Source organism: Python bivittatus, unplaced genomic scaffold (genome assembly GCF_059951505.1).
Source record: "Python bivittatus isolate LINGU-HERP-01145 unplaced genomic scaffold, Pbiv_v1 ctg000370_np1212, whole genome shotgun sequence".
NCBI classification, from domain to species: Eukaryota; Metazoa; Chordata; class Lepidosauria; order Squamata; family Pythonidae; genus Python; species Python bivittatus.
In genome coordinates, this window is record NW_028277062.1 from 290,197 (window position 1) to 311,374 (window position 21,178).

Genomic DNA, 21,178 nt, shown 5'->3' on the forward strand with positions numbered 1-21,178 from the left:
TAGATGAAGGTAAACTGCTGATTCTGGTCCTGTGTTGTTGTTCCTTGTGTGCTGGGCCATCCTCTTGTGTAAAGGCTGTTTGGTTTCTCCAATGCAGAGCTCTGAACACTCCTCACTGCACTGGATTGCATCTACTACAGTTGTCTTCTTATGTTTTGGTGTATATGTTTTGGTAGTATACGCAATGTTCAAAGTGTTCAGAGTTCTACAAAGACTCCAAAGACTCTACTAATCACATCTCCTATTGTCCCTTCAACTAGCCCATCATGTCAGTGAGAAACGCAGCCACCCCGGAAGACATTTATGGGGTCCCCCCTAACCAACTTTCTAGACTGAAGAAGCTGCTTGGACAAGCAGCGAAACGTATCAGACCAAAAGAAAAGAAGTCCAGTTGCCATGACTCAACCTCCAGATTTGATTCTGGACTTTTAAAAAATGTTTCAGCCCCTTTGGCCTGAATCACAGTATCTCCACCAAGTCATTTTCCTTATTGTCTACAGAAGTACTCTATTTATGCATGGGAAAAATATGCAGCTGCCATTTAGTATATATGCAAAATGGTGGCCTCTATTTTTTACATGTGCAGAACAGGGCAACCACATGTTTTTCCAGAACATCTGGAAAAATAGAGTACATGCAGAAAGTTGTTTGCCATGTTTTGTTACTAATTTCTAGTAGTCAGATGCCCCATCATATGCCATCTCCTTGATGCCAGTAGAGATGACTGAAAGCGGGTGGATTTCAGTTTTTTCCTGGGTTTTGTAGAAAGTTTTGGGTCTTTTATTTATTTGTCTAAATTATCTTAATTTTTGTTTACACTGCTTCTTTTTCACAGTGCTGATGGTTGGAGGGAGACTCTTGTATTATCAAAACGGGTTCAGCTACCTCATTCCATATCAACAATAGTGGTATCTTAGCATTCAGTCATAATAAAATCCAAGTGGGTGTAATTGCGTTTATTGATATTCAGCCAAAAATAAGATATTTCAGAGAAAACAATTTTATAAAGACTCCATAAAAGCTTTTAAGCTATAGCATGGTTGATTGATTGATTGATTGATTGGCTTTTCTGTTTCTTCAACAATCAGGGCTTAATATTTTCAAACTTAAAAACTACACATATGTAGAACAAACAATAAAATCAAAATTGGAACTAAAATTAAATTTAAATTAAAATTAATTAAACAATTACATTAATTTAACTTGGTGGAAGCTTTTAATTTAATTACATTTAACAGCCTCATTGAGCTCATTTTAAGATTGGTTTCCAGCCTATGATATTTCCTATCACCTCCCATCACGTTCTTTTTTTTCTGCCTACAGAAAGCAGTCCTCCTTCCATCTTCCCCCTTTGGTCCTGCTGTAGTACCAGTAATAAGGAAGATTCTGACAGTGTAACTTTTGCTTGCCTGCTAATTGAACACAATGTAAAGTCTTGGGAAATCAAGTGGGAACCTGACGCTCCAGGGGAGAAAAAATTCCCATCACACCCCATATCTGGAGAGAACATATTCACGACAAGTCAACTCACGGTTCCTTCCTCCAGCTTCTCAACAAAATCTTACAAATGCCTTGCAAAGCAGAATCCAGATGGAAAAATAGAAAGCTCTCCCTCGGCGACCTTCACAAGCAAATGTAAGTTTCTTCAAGAGGGTGAACAATGGGAGGTTACGGTCACCAGAGGACTGATGAGCAGATGTGATGCTGGGACTCTGCCAGGAGTGTATGCTCAACCTGGTGGGACAATGGTGTGCACAGAAACAGAGAAGGTGGCCCTCTTGTGTTGCCATGAGCCAGGATAATTGTCCCTGTTGCCAATCACCAATTCCTGAGATCCCAGTGGGGGAAATAAGGAAACTGGGAAACCACACAACACAAAAGCAACCCAGTTCTTTTCTGAGCACTTCTTCCTCTACCACAACCATAATGAAGGAGAGCATCAACGAAAAGAGATGTCTCTTCTATCCCCAATATCTACAGAATGAAATGCTCATGGGAGGCCCCGTGAAGTTCAATAAAGTCTCATTTCCCTGATAGCAAAGGCCAAAGAAATTAGCAGAACCTAATCCAACATTTGGAGATCTAGACTAACCATGATGTCAAATGTATGGGTTAGCATTATACATCATTCTTTAAAATCTTGAAAATAACAGTCGCTGGGGATCAGCAGATGAGGGGATTTAATTTCTCTCCTCCCTTTGTAGCCCTTTGGCTTGAGAAGGAAGATGGAATGAAGGCCATCTTTCCTTCCATCCCAAGGAGCAGCTTCAGAAGGAAGAATGGGTTTCATTGAGATCACGTTTGGGATTAAAAGACAATTCTTATATCATTGTCCTATTAGATCCCACCCCCACTCCCAGAAGCTGTTTTTTAGAGCTTCAGAAGATTCCTGCAATGCTAAATGATGTCTTTAGCATCAGTCTTGTCCCTGAATTTCTTAATTTCCTCATTCTACTTTTGAGTTGAAGGGAAATTTAAGCTCCAATTTTTGATGCCTTTTGAGACTTAAGTTACCGGGGCCAGTACTTGTTGAAGACCTTGGGCTAGATATATAATCAGATTTGAGGGAGATGGAGTTCCCTCTAAATGAAGAGCTTCCTCAGTTTTTACCAACACAACCTGATATTTCAACTTTCCCTTCCTCTTCAAGGATTTCAAATGTTTTTGCTTCACTTCACAAGGCAACATTTCCTTCGGGTCATGTTTGACTCTCAGATGCATCTAAGCAGTTTTCTTGGCAATGAAACAGAAATAGTTTTGCTGTTCCCTTCTTGGATTTTTTTTTTTTACTTCCCAGTCCAGCCTATAGCCCTGGGATTCCCTAAATTCTCCAGTTCAAATACTACCCAGGCCTGATCTTGCCTAGCTTCTGAGCCCAGATGGGATTAGCTAGGCACCACCATGCTTGTTGAGGCCATGCTATAATCACCTTCATGTTCTCCTGATGTTAGATGCATTAGACAGGGTTGCTCTTCAAGACAATCTGGAGATGATCAAAGGTCCAGGTTCTGAAGATAACATCCTGATCAGACTCTTGAACTGGTTATCAACTTGCTTCTGAAGTCAATTAAGTAGAGCAGCTTTGACCTTGAAAAATAGGAATTGTTTGGGACTAGAATATCACAGGATATCCTACCCCCTCCAAAGTACATTTCACTGCAAAAGGCCCATTGTAATCTCAGTTTGGCTTGTTTTCCTATAAATGTCTGAGTTAAGGACAAATATAGGCGATGTTCTCCTTGTTTGCTATTGAGTCCAGAGTGCCAGGAAGATAGGTTTGTAAAAAGTCTGCTTTAAGTAAAAACATTTCCTAAGAATGGCTCTTCCAACAGTCAACAATGTTTTTCTGCTTTCCATTCTCAGATTGTATATGGCATCCTCTGAAGCCAGTTGATGTTCAGATCTTAGCACCCACTTGTGGCAAACAGGGCTCAGTAGCCAACATGGAGCTGGTGTGCTTCTTAAGAAGCCTTAGTGGTGGAAAAGCTGAAGTGGAATGGCTGAAGAATGGAGTAAAGATCCAAGAGAAAGTAGAGGTGGCATTGAAAGCTGATGCGGGGATGGGCAACGGTTACTCCAGTTTCATCCAAATGAACATCAGCAAAGAGAGTTGGCACAAAGGGGATCTCTACACCTGTAAAGTGACTCGCCCGCCAGGCAGTCAAAACATAACAATGCACAATACCAGCAAATGTCAAGGTGAGGATTACCACCATAAGGTAGTAAGAGCTTCTGGGCTACAGAATGATGGTTGAGTAAGAAGTGATCTGGACAGATGATCACCTGGGGTTTTCACTAATGTATGGTTCTGAAGGTGCTCTAGGAATAGAGGCGAATATGTGTAGCTCAGGATTGAACTGTGGAGTCCTTGGGGTTCTCTGAGCTTGGTTCTTTTCTTGCAAACGTTTCATTACCTGGCTAGGTAACATCTTCAGTGCTAAAATGGGATGAGGTTTGCTCTCTATTTATCTGCTGTGGCCTGCTTTGCCAGTGCTAATCAAGGAACTACCAGAAGAACAAAACAGAACCCCCACCCCCACCAGCACTGGCAAAGCAGACCATAGCAGATAAATAGAGAGCGAACCTCATCCCATTTTAGCACTGAAGATGTTACCTAGCCAGGTAATGAAACGTTTGCAAGAAAAGAACCAAGCTCAAAGAAGCCCAAGGACTCCACGGTGCTCTAGGAGCTTGAGAAGTCCATCTGGGTGACACTGGGTTGACTGTAGGCCAACATTGTAGCCTGGGATTTTCATCCCTTATTCATATAGTTTAATTACATTTTATGGAGCAACTGTGGCCACTTCTGGAATAGGAGACTCTGATGTCAGCTTATCATTCCCTTGTCACATTGCAGCTGCATTCTTGCAATCTGTTCTACCTGGGGCTGCATCTGAAAACCATTCAGAAGCTTCAGCTGGTCTAGCATAATAGTGGAACCGAAGGCTAAAAGTAGGTTCAACCAGATAAAATCACTACTCCTGAAGTTGCATGAATCCACACCCAACTTCTGGATATAAGAAAAGGTGGTACTTATCCCTTTTAAAGCCTTACATGGCTTAGGGTTTGGATAACTCTAAGACCACCTTCTCCAAGTTGAATCTGCACTCCCAATGGGATCTAATAGAGAAGGCTTGCTGAAGGTCCCAAATCTAGGGGAATACCATCTCTGTGGAGCCCATTGTCAAACCTTCTTACTGAAGGCCCCCCCTACCCTCAGATATTCAGGCCACCCCTCCCTATTATGGTTTTGTATAGCTGGGAAAGAACACCTCTTTAAAGAACTCTGTGGGGACCTATCATCAGGGCCCTGCTATCGTCTATCTTAATGACATGACTAATTTTAATTTTATGTTGTTAATTGAAATCCACACATAGAATGTAAGCCAAAATAGTAATAATATATATGCCAACCTTTCAGAAGGTCCTTGAGCTGATTCTTCCCTCAGCCACTTGACTACGATTGTAGATGAGCCAAGGGTAATTATTTGAGGTCTCCAGTGAGGAACATCTCATTATTTTCTTGTTGCACTTTCATACTGTGATTTTTTAACCTTGGTTATCTGTCAAGAGTTACTTGGTGAGTGGTTGGCCAGACAGATAGATAAATGTAGATGTAAATATATACATTTAGAGCCTGATATTAGAGCTTTTCAACTGAGCTCAGTTTTAATTTCTTTATTAAAAAAAAGAAAGAAACTACTAAATCTTGCAACCTCTTAGCATATCTGTCACTGCTGATGAATCGTTAATCATTTCTCCCCATGCAAGGGCTACTGTTTGTTTATTTGTCGTATTTATATAGCTGCCCATCTCACAGAAAAGTGACTGCGGGCGGCGTACATCAATTAAAAAGAATAAATACATAAAAAACCATCCCAAGCAAGAATAACTATAAAAGCACACAAACCAGGAGGCAATAATATTAATAAGGGAGCCATCACAATATAATACTATCCCAGAATAGTATTATAATCCTTGTATCTTCTGTCTCTTGGTCTTCTCCACAGTGTGCTATGGTTGCACGCATCGGCCCGTCGTGTTTTTTACCAAACCATCTTATAAAAGCCTACTTGATACATCGGCCGTCCTCGTCTGCACTGTGATTTCTTCTAACCTTGAAAGTGCTCAGATAACCTGGCTTGTGGATGGCAAGCCAAGCAGCGATGGCGTGAATGAGATGGTGAAGATTGATGCTAATGGAAGTCAGAACTTGAGAAGCAACCATTCGGTGTCTTTGGAGCAATGGAGAAAGGGCACCATCTTCGCCTGCAAAGTAGCCGGGAGTTGCTTTGAAGAACTCACAGAAGAAATAACCATCAAAAAGGATACTTGTGAGTAGACTGTCAAGCCCTTTACCACGTCTCTCTGTCAAGAAAGCAAGAATCACATAACTTCACAATAAAGGGTTTTAATGTACAAAACAGGAATAGTGTAAAGAACTTTGGAAGTTGTGATGGGGATCCTCCACCCTTTGTTATTAGTGACTTAATTAAAGTGCAGTTTCTTTGAATATTTTGAATTTCCTTTTCCTAGGTTTTTTGTACCTTGGACTGATGTTTATAAGATGAGCTACCAAGGAATTCCTTTCCTATCTGTTGAGAGTTTAAGTCTAGAATTTCCCCAGGTCCTTTTTCAACCTCTTCACAGTCTTTCACATGAACCGTCTTCAGAAATTCACCTTTTCCTTCCTTGCTATTTTCTCTCCTTCCATATTTTTGAAGGCCAGAAAATAATGACGGGGAGGATGGTGCATATGGCCTGCTCCCAATATTTTAATGTCTATGGCAGGAAAACAAAAATGGCATCTATTTATACACAGGCAGAAGTTCTCTGATGCAAGTTTCACAGAAAAGAAAAGTATGTGAGCTGAAGAACTGACTGAGGGGCCCTCCTTCAAAGCCAAACTTCTAGCAAATAGGGGAAATTCACACATACACACACACACACACATGTATATGCAAAGACACATCTTGAGTACCAGTGCGTGGTGTGAAGGGTTTGGACAAGGACTGAGAAAAGCCAAATTCACCCCCAACCTTGAAGCTCATTCATTGACCATGGACCAGCCTACCTCAAAGTGTGATTGTTGTGAGGATCCCCATGTAAGTTATCTAGAGTTCCTGAAGGAAAGAAAGGATATAAAACTAAGAAATACATTTTTTAAAATAACAATAAATTGTATGTGCATATCACACACATATTCCATCTGCATCCTCTAAAATGAATCTTATTGTTCCCCCAGACTAAGACAGGATGAAACATCTTCTCTGCTCTTACATTTCCCTGAAAAAAAAATCCATATTCTGCCTTGTTGCTTCACCAGGAGAAAAAGGCAGGCTGCTTTTTTTTTTTCAGATAATCAAAAGGAAGGCAAAAAAGTTGGTATGGTCACAGTGAGGCCTCAAGCATTGCTCTCAATCATATTTGGTTCTTTCTAATAGGGCATAGCCAAATTGAATTGGCAGGACAGCATAATGAGATCATCATATTCACCATCCGCAGGACCATCCATTGAACCTCTGTCAGCATGACACGAGTTGTGATGTCATAGCAAAAGGCCCACCCCTTACGTGGATGCTTTGACATCACAACATATGTACAAAAGTGGCAGAGTCTGAATGGTGACCTTACAACACAATACATTTCTTGCTTGCCTCTCTGGATACACCTGACTATGAAATGACCAAGTGACTGAGGAGATCTAGGGAAAGAGAAAAACGGGGAAGACATTTTACACTAAATTAAATTAGAATTAAATATAATGTATTAATTTATTTCATATGATTAAATTAAATTAAATTTTAAGGATATTTTACACTAAATTAGCAGTTTGGTTAGTGGTTAAAAACACTGGATTTCGAGAGGGAAGACACAGGTTCTTATGCATGAAAGCTAGTTGTATGACTTTGGGCTGGTCATTCTCTCTTTGCAGTAGGAAAAAGATTTGGGCAAACCACTTTCAAAATAATAATAATAATAATAATAATAATAATAATAATAATAATAATAGCACCATCAGTCAATTGCAAAAGGCAGCTTTACTTGGAATAGCTTCCATCCTGCGACGATGCCTTTAACACCATCAAACAACATCTGCCTATCCCTGGTCCTTGGGAAGGACTCAATAGGTGGATAAAAATTCCAAATCCCATCTAAACATCTGGCTGACTGACCATAATAAGAATATATTAAACTTGTATCCCACCCAACTCTCAATGATTTGAGGCAGCTCACAACAATCAAAGAAAGAAGTTACAATAAAATCAATAAAAGATAGAGATAAAAGATGGCAAGTGTGATGAAGTGAGGGGTCTGACTCTCCCTCACCAAAGGCCTGGGAGAAAATCCAGGTCTTCAGATCTCTGCTAAACAGTAGTAGAGACAGAACCATCCATATCTCAGAGGACAGATGCTGCTGCAAAGAAGGCATGCTTCCAGGGTCCTGAGAGTTGACACTGTTTAACTGAAGGAACCCAGAGCACGCCAATCCTGCAGGATTGAATCAGCCAGGCAGATGCTCGGGGAGACAGGTAGTCCCTCAAGTAATCAGGCTCTATGCCATGGAGAGCTTTATAGGTAACAACCAGCATCTTGAATTGTACCCGGAAGAAAACTGGCAACCAATGCAGCTCAGAAAACAAAGTGTGACATGGACATACCAAGCCATGCCCATTTCTGCTTGCCCCACCACATTCTGGACCAGTTGAAGCTTCCAGGTAGTCTTCAAGGGTAGCCTCATGTAGAGCTTGTTGTGGTAGTCAAGCCACGAGATGACTAGGGCATGAGGGACTGTCTGAAGGGCCTCCTGATCTAGGAAAGAAAGCTGCATGGACCTCTCCATGTAGTCACCAGGTGTCCAGACTAACTCGAAAGGCTATAACAATGACAAATTACAACAAAGCAGAGTAATTAGAGGAAAGGTAGGACTATGAGTATTGTCAAGAAATATCCAGCACCAAAAGCAGATAGAGAAGCATTAAACCAAAATCTTTGAAAACTTCTGAAACAGTTCTATTTCATTCTTGGCCTTCTTTAAATCATAACACATTGGGAGTTTTAAAAATACTATCAAGGACTTTGACCATTTAGTAAAGTGATGCTCTGAACAGGAGCAAATACCATGTTACTTTCTGTTTTAAAAAGCCTGCATTTTGCTTTTCTTTTTCGATTTAGACATTCAAGAACCCTACGTCACCGTTTCTCGAGCCTCCCCAGATATTTCACTCAAGAGCACCACGGGCCTCATTCTTATCTGTGATGTGACTGGATTTTCCCCAGCGGAAATTAGCATCTCATGGGAAAGAAATAACGTATCCCTGAGTGAAAAGCTGTATGACAACGGGATCGCAACAAAGACTACAAATGGGTATTCCATTTACAGCATCTTGAAAATTGGCAGAGATGAACCGGGAGGAAAGGGAGGCAACTATCAATGTATAGTCTACCATCCTGCTTCTCAAAAACCATTCACGGCCCATGAAAATGTACCCATCGGTAAGTGGACCTTCTAAGTTGGGTGCTAAAGGTATCGTGATGAGTCAAATTGCAAGCATGGTGGATTTCCTGCCAACAGATTCTTCACTGTAAAGGCTTCAGAAGCAAATAGATCATCCGCATCCTTTGGTTTAGCACTTCACCACTGCTGAGAGGCAGGTTCGTTAATGGAAAGCAGGACCCATTCATTGAAAAACATTGCTAATGATTTAAGGTGCTACATGTGCAGCTGTGAGAAGTTGTTATTCTGGGAAGCCCAGATGAAAAGTTGTATTATGGAGCAGCAGAGAATGTATATTGTGCCTTACAGAGCCCTTCCCCCCCCCAAACTCAAAACTATCAAAATCCTCATCAAAATTTCACACAAAATTGTGCCAATCTCTTGCAAGATCTTATGAGATCTTGTAAGATCTCAGTCCTTCCTTTTCCAGCAAAGCCATTGCATCGAACCGTGTAATGGTATCCAGAGTCCAAGGATGGCTGCTGAACTTGCTGTTGGCATAATCTTCTATGCTGTGATTAGTGGAGCACCAAGTTTTGGATATAATTTGCCTGCTTGAGTGCAGTTATGTAGGACAAGCTCAACTATCAACCAAGCTCAACCATATTTTACAGGGGAGTGGACAAGAATCATGGAAAAGGAAGGACAGAGGTATATCTAATCCATGATATTCTGTTCCCTGCAACCAATCCAAAATTTGTCACATGCAAACTTGCAACATTAACAGGAGAAGAGTCCAAGCACCAAGATTAAGAGAAATAGTAATCTGGGCTTAAGCAAGTATATTTATAGAATAAATACATTTATCAATTACAATTTTAGGTATAGCCAGAGTATATCCACAAGGGTAGGACATGGAAATCAGGGTGTGCCTTGATTCAGTGAAATGCCTGCTAAAATGAATCCCGTCATGTTTAAAATTTAACCCTAAATTCTGTGAGTCAGTGCACATACTAATAGCCTTAACCGCAAGAGGGGACCTGGACTAGTTCATACATGTATCTGCATTATGCAAATTATTCTGATAATGAGTTTTCCATGTTAAACAGCCATCAAAATCAAACACCACTGATGGAGCATTCACACAACCTTGCCTCGTTTCTGTCCTTTCAAAGGAAACAATTCATACTTTTGCCTAAAGAAGAATTGCAGGGGGGTAGAGGAATAACTGGAAAAAAGCAGAAGGGTGGGATGGATTTTTTCCATTTTTCTTCTGTTGGAAAAAAGTTGACATTTTAGGGAACTCACTTGAAATATTAAGATAAAAGAACGTTTTCTTGAAGTCAAACCGTTCCTGGTCCACGATGTCTTCTTGGCAGCAGTACGGAAGTGGTTAAGCACTCTCTCTTCCTGGGAAGTTTCCAACTTTCAACAGCTTTCAGTCTAGCTTGCAGTTCTGGAATTCCCTGAATGTCTCCCCTCCAAATTCTAACCAGGCCTGATCCTGCTTAGCTTTCCAGTTCAAACAAAAACATTTAGATGGTATTACCTTACTTGGTTAATGTCCCCAATGCTTTGGAAGATGTTTTATTCACTCACTTGTTATTATACAATGTTTATACGGTACCAAACACTCTAGTGTATCAGAGGATGACCATTTCTATAGATATAGCACTCATACCAAACATGCATTTAATGAGAAGAGCAAACCTCCTTCATTGTTGGTTAACATCTGCTTGCTTCTTTCTGGTGACTCGGACCTAGGAATGAGATATCTGAAGCAATGTCATACATTTGCTGTTCTTTGTTTTTGCCCACTGAGGTGGTTGAACTTTTCTCTCGGCTGGCTATGCAACAAATGTCCTGCTACAACTCTAAAATGTATATGCTGTGGATGCTTGCATTGTGCAATCCAGTATGTGTGTAAGCTGCACTAAATAAGTGTATCTTGCTTTTCAGAAGGCAAGCAAGCACTGCCTGAGCTAAAAGCACCATCTAGACAGTAAGAGAGAGAAAGCAGGTGAATAATTGTATATTTTAAATATAGGTTCAGGAAGAAATCATTGCATGCATTTCAACACTGCACCATTTTTTCCCCTGAAAGAAGTATTTTTTTAATGATACAATTTCAAAGTTTCCAGCTGTTTTTACACTTCTTGCACACATCTAATTTCATTGGCAAAAGAAAAAACTAGTTCTAGACTCCTCCTTAGTACTTGGGGCCCATTTATTCTGGACATGCTCAGACACCACTTCCATCAGCTTCACATTCCCATCGTACTACAAAGAGTCTACATCAGGAAGATTCATACAGCCCTAATTTGCTTCATGAAGAGCGTCTCCAATTCTTTTATTTACACTCCAGGGAGATCCTTTTGCTTATTACAGGTAACTTATCATTTGATGTCACCCTAGTGCACCCTATGATATGACCCTTTTTCCTCTTCTATTATGGCTCCTGATTATCACAGTTTCTTTACAGATTCACTGGAACCTCGAGCTCCTACCGTGGAACTCCTGCAGTCAGTAGATCGGGTGAAGAAAACCATGACGTTGAAATGCATCGCATTTAATTACAGACCCTCAGATGTCACCATCAAGTGGATGGGTTTCCCACAACATAAGAACATTGTGGAAAAGAAGATAGCAGATGGAACATATTGGGCCAGCAGCCAACTCACCATCCCCCTCTCCCAATGGCAAGAAGTGGAAAACAATACTTGTGAAGTGGTACACCAACGAACAAATACAAGAAGTGTCAAGACAGTCTCCAGAAAAGGTGAAATAGGGCAGCAAAGCTAGAATGTTCAAGCTTCATCTCTTAATTGGGCAATTAATGCTGGAATCTTCTCCTTCCCACTTTTCGGGTGTGAACCCCACTAAATGCAGTGGGGCTTCCTTCTGAGCAGCATGGGCCTGGATTATACTGCACTATTAAAAAATCTAGAGAGGTTAGAAAGGCAGGACAACTAATGCTGGAACAACCATAATGCTGTGTGGACCATGAAGGGTTCAGGGGAAGATTTAGAGGCACCAGTGGTCTTTCTAAATTCTCTGCCAAATTTCTGAGCAAACAGATTCAGTAGATGATTTCTCCAGGGAATGGAGACATTCTCCAACAGGTTCTTCATGAACAAGACTCCCCTTATCAGTGATAGCTGTACCTTCTGGAAAAAAAATCCAAAGAGAGTTCTTCCATGGTTCCTTCCCTTGAGATTTAATGCAAGCATGGAAAACCAAGGAAGGAGGTATTTGTACAAGGGAAGATGCAGCATTCACCCACACTCCTTGGCCATTTTTTGTAACATAATAGGTGTGAGACCACCACACTCTACCCATGACACTCCCCAAAATTCTTGTTTTTTCTAAAGCAAACTTTCTTTCATCTAATTGAATGGGAATGGGACAAAAGGTAAGAGAATCCATCTTCCTGTTACTGTTAAGAAGCAAAGATTACAACATTTGAGATAATGGATGAATGGTAGATACAGAAACAATAGAAAACATTGAGATACAAGGGAAGGCTAAAGAAGCGTTACACAGATTCATTGCTAGAGTTCATTCTGTCATTGACTATTTTTGGAGACCCTATATTCTTCATTTTCCTACAAAAGAAACCTTAAATACAATTGATGTTTCTCTCTCTGTTTCTTTAGACTGGGTTATGCCCATTCCTCTCATGGTGACCCTGAATGTCCACCCACTCTGCCCCAGCATAATTTTAGGAACCATCAGTACTGTTACCTTAGTCTGCTCCATCTACGGCTACTCCCTAGAGAATATCCAAGTCATCTGGGAAGCAGATGGGAAAAATCAAATGTCACCAATCAGTCAGTCAAGTATTACCCAATTCCATGTCAGCAGCAATTTGTCATTAACCCTACACGAGTGGAACACGCTACAAGAATATACCTGCAAAGTAACTCAACATGGAAGAAAACACACAGAGACAAGAAGTATCAGCAAGTGCAAAGGTGATTTTACATCTCTCTCTCTCTCTCTGTTTCCTCCTTCCTAACTCATTCTCTCTGTGTGTCTCTTTCTTTCTTTCTCTGCCTCTTAACATATTTCTGTGTGGAACATAAATTCATGTTCTCGTATCTTGTTGTCCTTCTACTTTTGACTCCCGTGGGGCCTAAAACAATCAGGCTGCTGGGGCATGATTTTGGGTTGGTCACAGCAGTTTCGAGAATGTAATAATTTAAGACCTAACTCAACTGGAAAGAAACTTGTTTGATTATTGAGTGAAATGTCCTGATTTGCTGCCAGTAGGGCTGATTCCTGTTCCTTAACTCTATTTCAATACTTCCTATAGTGGTTTGTTTCTTCATATGCTGCTTTTTACTAGTTTATGCTGCCCATCATAAAGAGCAATGTTTGTCTTCTGCCCTCTTCCAGCATGTAAGGACAGTGTACCACCTCCCGCAATGTATCTACTCAAACCACCCCTTGAGAGACTATTCACCCAAAAGAAAGCTCTTTTGACTTGCCTTGTGGTGGGGTATGAACTGGAGTATGTCATTCTCACCTGGATGATGAACGGGCTTAACCTCACCACGAACGCCACAACTGAAAAAATCAAAAGACATACAAACCAGACCCAGAGTTTTCAAAGCCAACTGAACCTCTCCAGCCAGAACTGGGATTCTGGAAAGAAAATTGAGTGCATCGTTTCTCATCGCTGCTCACTCTTCCCTAAAGTGGAGCAGAGCATCCAAAAAAACAAAGGTGAGAAAAGATTCCGCAAGGCCCAAAAGACCAGTGAAAAGTTATTGGCTTGCCCCTGAAAATTGTGGAGGAAGGAAGAATGATTCTCTGTACCAATTATCAGAGAAATTATTTTCACACCTTTAGTTTCATATAGATCAGAAAACGGATGGCCAGAGTAAAAACTTTCAACAGTTCAAAATCATGAAAATTAAATATTTTGAAGGTACCATCATTACTGTACCATCAATGAGATTTATTACGTTTATCAACCTTCCTTTTCTTTCACTTTTTTAAAAAAATCACCCTTACCCACATTTCTTTTCCATGTTTATCCCATATAGATTTCAGCCACATTAAGGCACCATCTCTCTCCTTGGTCATTCCATCACTATCACAGCTGACACAACCTACCTCCCAAGCAGTTGCTTGGTTGGCTTGTGTGATCAAGGGATTCTTCCCATCTGAAATACTCATCCAATGGAAGAAGAACAACAGAAGTATTGATGCCTCTGAGTATGTCATAGGCCCATCCACACCCGAAGCTGGAAACTCCACCTTTTCTACTCAAAGCATTCTAAAAATCCCAGCATCTGAATGGGAAAATAGAGCTCTGTATACTTGCCTAGTGGGCCATGAATCCCTAACTATCATGAAGAGCATCAGTAAACATTTGTATGGTAAGTCTTGGTGCTGGAAGATTCTCCATTAGCCAAGAATGGAACCAAGATTTAATTTTGCTCAGGGCAAATTACTATGTGAATCACAGAAGTTAGTGAAGAACCATAGGATCAAGTTGCTCAACTGCAATTCTTAAGCACAAACGAAACACACAAAAATTCAATGTTCACAACTCTCAGATGCGTACTAAATCTCCTGCATTGAAAAGTTCTGTATTTCAGGGTAACTTTGATGGTAAGATAGCTCTGTCAGTGGTGTTTGGGCAGTGATGGCTGTTGGCATATGGCAGACCGTGCACAAATGGGTTCCCAATTGGAAACAAGCCTCCATGAATTATTTGCAATCACTTCAATCACTAAGCTTCCTTGCCACACCTATCAAGTAAAAGCTGGGTGTCAAAAGTTGCTAATCTATCTAGATTATTGCTGTTTAACCATATATATTAAACTCGCAGGAAACAGCGTCCTGGTCATATGAATACCATTGTGCCACCCAAAGATCAACTATTTCTTTTCAGATATCCTGAAACCTACTCCCCCACGAGTGATGGCATTCCACACCTTTGAGGACAAGGGCTATCAGAAACTTGTCTGCTTTGCTACCAACTTCTATCCCAAAACCATAGACATTCAGTGGAGCATCAAAGGACAGAACCTCAATTCCATTCCAAACTGTTCATCTCCAGTGCCCCTCCCTGATGGGAAGTTCCAGAAGGACTGTAGTTTGACGGTCAGTGGAGAAGAATGGCACAATCCACAAATATATACATGCACCGTAAATCACAGTGCAACCCACCATTTGATTAAGAAAGACGTGCATTCTTCTGGTAAGTCGTCATAGACTGTTAACTGCACACTTAAATTGCAAACAGAAGAAACAGAACATTCAATCCATCCACAAAGTGCTTTTACTTTTGAATAAGCACCGCATTTCCTATGCCTCATTATGGCATGCTAAATATTCCAAAAAAATCAGTGGTCATGATTTTCGGTCTGCCAAGTCCCACATGCTAATTCTTGTTTTTCTTATTAATATTGTTCCTAACAGAAACTTTATGCTTTTAGTAATTTGCATAGCCAAAATAAATCATTGAGAACAGTACCATGTCACTGATGGCTGTGGCTATTGAGTTGATATTGACTGGCATCAAACAGGGAGGAAAGTAACCAATTGGTTGATAGAGATGAAATGCACACTGATAGCTTTTAGAATATCAACTCTGATATGCACTTGGCCTTGTAGTAAATAATTGCTTCTATTAGATGGAGAGTTGACCTATTAGCTTTGAGAAAAGAGTTGGACATGGATCCAGACCAAATCATTTTCCAGGGTTGGTTCCATATACCCTTCATCTTGTCTATACCCAGATAGAAGGACCTTCCTTTTCTGCAAAAGAAGGAAGTTGCTTGCCCTCCTTCTTTCTCAGCAACAGCATCCAGATGTTGGATTAATTTAATTTAGATTCCCCAGGCTAATCAGACAAAGGATCAGCTAGAGGTAAGGTAGCAACAGGAAAGCACACTTCAAACTAATTCAATGCAACATTGTTTTTGAAGGAATGGTGATGTCTCCAAACAATATGGAAGTTATCAGTATGCAATTACCATCCTTTGAAGATCTCTTCACAAACAGAAGTGCAGCTGTAACCTGCATAATACCCCTCACGAACGCAAGTGCCAATGCATCATTCAGCTGGACCATGGATGGAAAACCTGCCAACAATTATTCAGTGACAAATGAAGTCTTCCAAGAAACCAACACCACTTCTTTGATGTATGGCCAATTGCAGGTGAATCTGAGTGAGTGGGCCGCCACCACCCAATTCACTTGTAGCATCCAGAGTGGCCTAGGAGAAAAAGTGAAGAAGCATTTTGATCGAAAGAATGGTAAGGACTCATATAAAGAGCAGGCAAGCAACTGAGAAAAGAGGTACTCTAATTACAGGGAAATTGGGAAGTAATTCAATTCAGCCTTATTCTGAATTGATTCTGACAGTGGCCAAAACCAGAAAACACTTAGCAGATGCTTATTTCTTAAGAGCAGGATCATGGCCATATCTTAATGGTATGTTCACAACACACTGATGTCATTTTAACTTGGGATGTCCATGTAGAATCCCAGGAGTCATAGCTTGACGAGGATGCCAGGAATATTTAAGATTCCTAACCCATCATCCTTACACAAACAAATTAAAATAGTAGACTCCAGAGCTCTGGGGGAGTGGGGAGGTTCTGAAAAGGGAAAAAAACCCTGCTTGATATAGTAGTTTTAGGGTACAATGATGATAGGTTCCAGCATATTTTTGTTCCCAAAAATGTTCTGTTGTCTTGTCTTTGTTAACACAGGGTTTACAAGACCCCCAAAAGTGGGTCTCCAGCATCAGTCCTCCTGTGAAGGCCTAAATGTAACCCTACTATGCACAGCTAAAGATTTCTATCCAGATGAAATCTTTTTGAAGTGGGAAGAAGAGAACAAAGAGATGTCCTTCAAGGGTTATGATGCCCATGGCATGAAATGTGATCATGAGAAAAAAACGTGTTCCTTACTCAGCATGCTTGAAGTCCCCATAAGCAAGTGGATGATGGGAGCCTCGTATACGTGCCTTGTAGCTCATGTCTCCTCTGAAAATATAATAACTAGAACAACCAATTTATTTACTGGTAAAAAACAACACCAACAGCAACACCAATTGTGCCACTCTTGTTATAATGCATTTTTTATGTATCTTTCCATTTCACATTAAAACAATATTTATTAATTGGATGTTTCTTTCTTTCTTCTTTGATTGGCAAGTCGTGCCCTGGTTTACACCACAAAGAGCCACAATTTAGGCTAATGCAATACCCCAAAGTTGCTATATGAGCACTGTTGTTTTGAATGTGGCCAATATATTCCCACAGATACTCATTTGACTTCCATTTGACCTTTTTTCCTAAAAAAAAGTTCCTGAACTTTTTTACTTATCTTTTAATATGTGTTAGACTTTTGACACTAATCATTTCTCCTTGATGGTTTCAAGACTGGTTTGATACTGAATTTTATGCTTTGGGAATGGGGGGCTGATATTTCATTTTCTAGCCATTAAACTGTTCACACTGATCTTGCTTCAAATCTGCTTTGATTATTTTATATCTTTGGGGTGTAGTTTTTATAACTCACCCTGAACATGTGGTTCTTGGTGGTATAAAATATCATAAATACACACATTAAATAAATGATCCAATAGAAATAGATAATGTCCCGTTCCCTCTCTCTGTACATCAAATGCTCTCTGTTGGCTTTTGTTCCTTTGCTTTTCAGAAACATCTTTCCTCCACGCGCTAACCTAATTTTTTTCACTCCATTTTGCAGATTCCTGGGATTGCACCGTCATGGGAACTGCCTTGTGTGACATCCGCAACGAAAGCGAAGATGAATACAGTGAACTGGAAGAAGCCAATCGTGTCTGGAACAAAGTTTTCACCTTCATTGTCCTCTTCATTGTTGCAATCTTTTATGGCGGTCTTGTCACTTTCATCAAGGTAAAGAGGAAATCCATCAAACCATAGAAATAGATTATTATCCACCTTCTTTCTCAGTTGCCTTTCCAGTAAATGAGTACTTACCCATCACAGCATAAAATCATGGAACTGCAAAAGAACCATTCCAGGTTGAGAAAGGGGGGTCTCTTAGATGTTCCTCAACTGCAATTCCCAGTAGCCCCTACTAGCAAAGCCAAGGATGAAGGATACTGGGAGTTCTAGTTCAATAACAACTGGAAGGCCAAGGCACCCCTCCATTGAGTTGGACCAATTCAATAGCTAAGTCCAGAGTACAATTAGGATATTCAGAATTTTGAGAAAGCATTGGGGATGCCACAACAAAATACATAGCACACAATGTGTGCTTGTGTATTAATTAACATTTACCAGTTTGCCTATCAACTGATTGTTCTCTGCTATCAAGATTTATAAGAATTGTCATGAGATAATGGGGCTAGTTAAGCCATTATTCAATGGTAGGAAGTTAGATATCCTAGATATATTTCATAACCCACACCAGGTCATTTATTTAATATGGGGTAGCTGATTTAATGTTTTTTCTTTCTCTCTTCCCCACTCATTTTCCCTTTTCACAGGTGAAATAACCATCATTCTTTCCTATCAACGAAGCACACACCAAATGAGACCCCACCTTTCCCCCCATCATCCCTTTCTCTCACCCATCTTTCATTATCCCTGTTCTCAGCTACATTTTTCACGGGAAGTCACAGCAAAGCATTAAATGAGGCAAAAATATCCACTCCAACTTTACGGAATCTGCTTTGGGAGCCTTATCAATAACAGGAAGAAGCAAGTTTGTTTTCTACATAGAAAAAAAAGCTTCTACGAAAGAGAGGGACTTTAATATCTTTACCCCAAAAGTCACCAGTGCTAAGGAGCTCACTATGGATGCACAAATGACAACGTGTTCCCCTCCCTGTTTCCTTATTCCTTATTTTTGTAAAGGGCCAGCTTGCCACTGTCCCATACTGAAAGGAAACATGAGGATTGAAAAAAAAAAAAAAAAAGCAAACAGAAGTATTGTGCGCTTTCCAAACAAGCCAACTTTTGATCATGACTAATTTACCAGCATGGCACATTCCATGACTTGATGGACTTTCTAGTGTGCTAAATAACTTTTCAAGAGGGACACTGTTTTCATTTTTCAAGAAGAGGGTGAAAATAAAAGCCTGTTCCCCCCATTTCCAGTACTTAACCCACCAGCTTCCTTTTCAACATGAATTTTGCTCCACTCTTGATCAGCCCTCTAGTGCTAAACAGCTGGTTGGTGCTTGTAGTGCTAATCAGCTACTTAGCATGGGCCTAAGACACCATTTACTTTGAAATTCATTTAATTAGCTACTTCGTTTACTGTGAATTAGGCAATTAGCCCCAGAGAGTTTCTTAGTGCAGAGTATGAACAGCAAACTACGTAGAGTGTCTAAGAATCGATGGCTGTTTTCTTGAAACTATAGGTATCTAATAAGTGTGTGCCGTAGGTTCATTGACTAAGGTTCAGTATGTATTTTATCATGGTATAGCACATATCAGCATTGCCCTCTTTCGCATTTGGCTGCATTTTATGAAACTGAATAACACTGTCCAGGCAATTGCATTTATTTTACCCTATTAGCATTATGTTTTGCCCTCTTATGCTATGTAAACTGTATTAAAGCAGGTTTTTATTGCATTCCATTATATTGTGCTAAGGTTTATGCTATATACTGCACCATTCTTAGGTTCCTTGCTTATTTTTTCTGGATTTTGGTTTCTTCTGTAGCTGCACTGATTCTGATTATATTGTTTTTCCCTTGTTCCCCATGATATGATTTCCTCCCTATGTAGAAGTGTTCTATAAAACTTTTGCTGCTACATAAAGTTTCTTTTTCACCTATCTATTATTGTTTGTCTCTATCTTTTTTTAAAAAAAAGTGGGTTGGGGGGATTGCAATAAACGCTGATTTCACCTCCAGATGGAGTCGACTAAAATCATCAGAATCGAATTTGTGGCAAGGTAGCTCATACATACAAAGTCACGAGTTCACAACCTAAGTACTGATGGGGGAAGAGATTACAAGAAAAGGGGAAATAAGGTTTAAAAATGAAGGTGGAAATCCATAACAAATGTTTTCAGGTACAGATGTTTTCAAGTTTGACTATAGTGTTCAGAAATGAGAGAATCTGAATTCTGTCATTTCTTTGCTTAGTGAATCTCAGCTTAGTTCTGTCTTAGATAGGTTGATTCAGTTGCATTTGATTAAGGATATCTTTAGCAGATTTTTATTGTGACAAAATTAAGGGCAAACTCATAACCAGCCTTCCCTGAGATTGAACGTGATGAGATTTCTCAATAAGTATGCCTAAGTTGGCACTGTAAAACTGCAATCCTGAGAACAAAGCAAATGAAAACAGTATTACAGCCATTAATCATAAATCCAATATAATCAATAAAACCTAACACTGAATGAAACATTCAATAATTTTCATAAACTAAGTTACCTCTGCAGATAGTCATTCTGTCCCATGATGGTAACTTTCTCATGGCGTATCCTTGTCACTAAATAGTAAAATTTTGCTACAGAATAGGTAACTTTAGAATTTTTTCAGCTTTAAAATCATCCTGTGGGGACATTTACCTAGGAGTAAGCTTCACTGAATACATAAGACTTGTGTTTCAGAATTGCAAAGTGCCCCACAGATTAACCACGCACTATATTTGATATTAGCAGCTGGTAGCAGGTAGCCAACATTGGCTGATTTCTAAAAAGCTAAGGGCGATTTTGAGCTTGTTAGTACATGGATATGAGATCTGTTAGGAAATCTTAGGGCTGTAGTCTAAACTGGGAAATTGAGAAGACATTGCAGAAGGAAGCAATGGCTAACCATTCCCAAGAAAAGCATACGGATGGATTAATGCATTCACTAAGAGTTGATCTTGACTTGAAGATGCTTTCATCTTTATCACAGGTGAAAGTTGGAGAAATTAAGATACTGAAGCTACAAATCTGGAGTCTTATTTAAAGGCCATTGGTTCTTCTCTGTCCCCCTGATCAACTTTCTTTTTCAAACTCAACATGTGCCATAAAACAAGAACAATTCCATTGCTGAAAGATCACTGTTTGGTGTCTTAAGTTGAGCAGAACACTTGCCTAAAGCCTCCATTCTCTGTATTTCATGTCTGCTTGCTTTGGAGATCCACCAAGGGTAAAAAAAATACAAGATCTATATGTTTATCAAGTGCCTAATCTGTAGCTAGTGAGTTTCATGGAACAACAGAATCTGGGCTCCATTTTCTTCTTGATTAGGATCTGAAAAGAAAAGGAAGGGGAAT

The 21,178-nt window shown here is 40.0% G+C and overlaps 1 protein-coding gene and 2 gene segments (V, D, J or C); all 3 read left to right on the forward strand.

Moving 5' to 3' along the window:
• Window positions 1-21,178, forward strand: part of LOC103053584 (Ig gamma-2C chain C region-like) — a 104,633-nt gene that overhangs the window by 36,126 nt on the left and 47,329 nt on the right.
• The window catches only part of LOC103057376 (immunoglobulin heavy constant gamma 2-like), an 80,102-nt gene that overhangs the window by 25,240 nt on the left and 33,684 nt on the right, over window positions 1-21,178 (forward strand).
• LOC103057134 (uncharacterized) lies at window positions 1,507-19,732 on the forward strand. The gene is made up of 13 exons (XM_025174110.2): window positions 1,507-1,635; window positions 3,364-3,699; window positions 5,511-5,834; window positions 8,677-8,997; window positions 11,421-11,717; window positions 12,595-12,912; window positions 13,337-13,666; window positions 13,990-14,325; window positions 14,844-15,152; window positions 15,883-16,212; window positions 16,672-16,986; window positions 17,678-17,847; window positions 18,444-19,732. Exons 2-13 carry the CDS (start codon window positions 3,444-3,446, stop codon window positions 18,450-18,452), a joined length of 3,315 nt encoding a protein of 1,104 aa, XP_025029878.2. The 5' UTR covers window positions 1,507-1,635; window positions 3,364-3,443; the 3' UTR covers window positions 18,453-19,732.

Excerpts from the sequence above, each read along its gene's own strand:
- LOC103057134 (XM_025174110.2), top strand. The coding sequence starts at position 3,444 with ATGGAGCTGGTGTGCTTCTTAAGAAGCCTTAGTGGTGGAAAAGCTGAA. Across the intron at positions 5,835-8,676 it reads AACCATCAAAAAGGATACTT|ACATTCAAGAACCCTACGTC; the intron begins GTGAGTAGACTG and ends TTTTCGATTTAG. Across the intron at positions 11,718-12,594 it reads CAAGACAGTCTCCAGAAAAG|ACTGGGTTATGCCCATTCCT; the intron begins GTGAAATAGGGC and ends CTGTTTCTTTAG.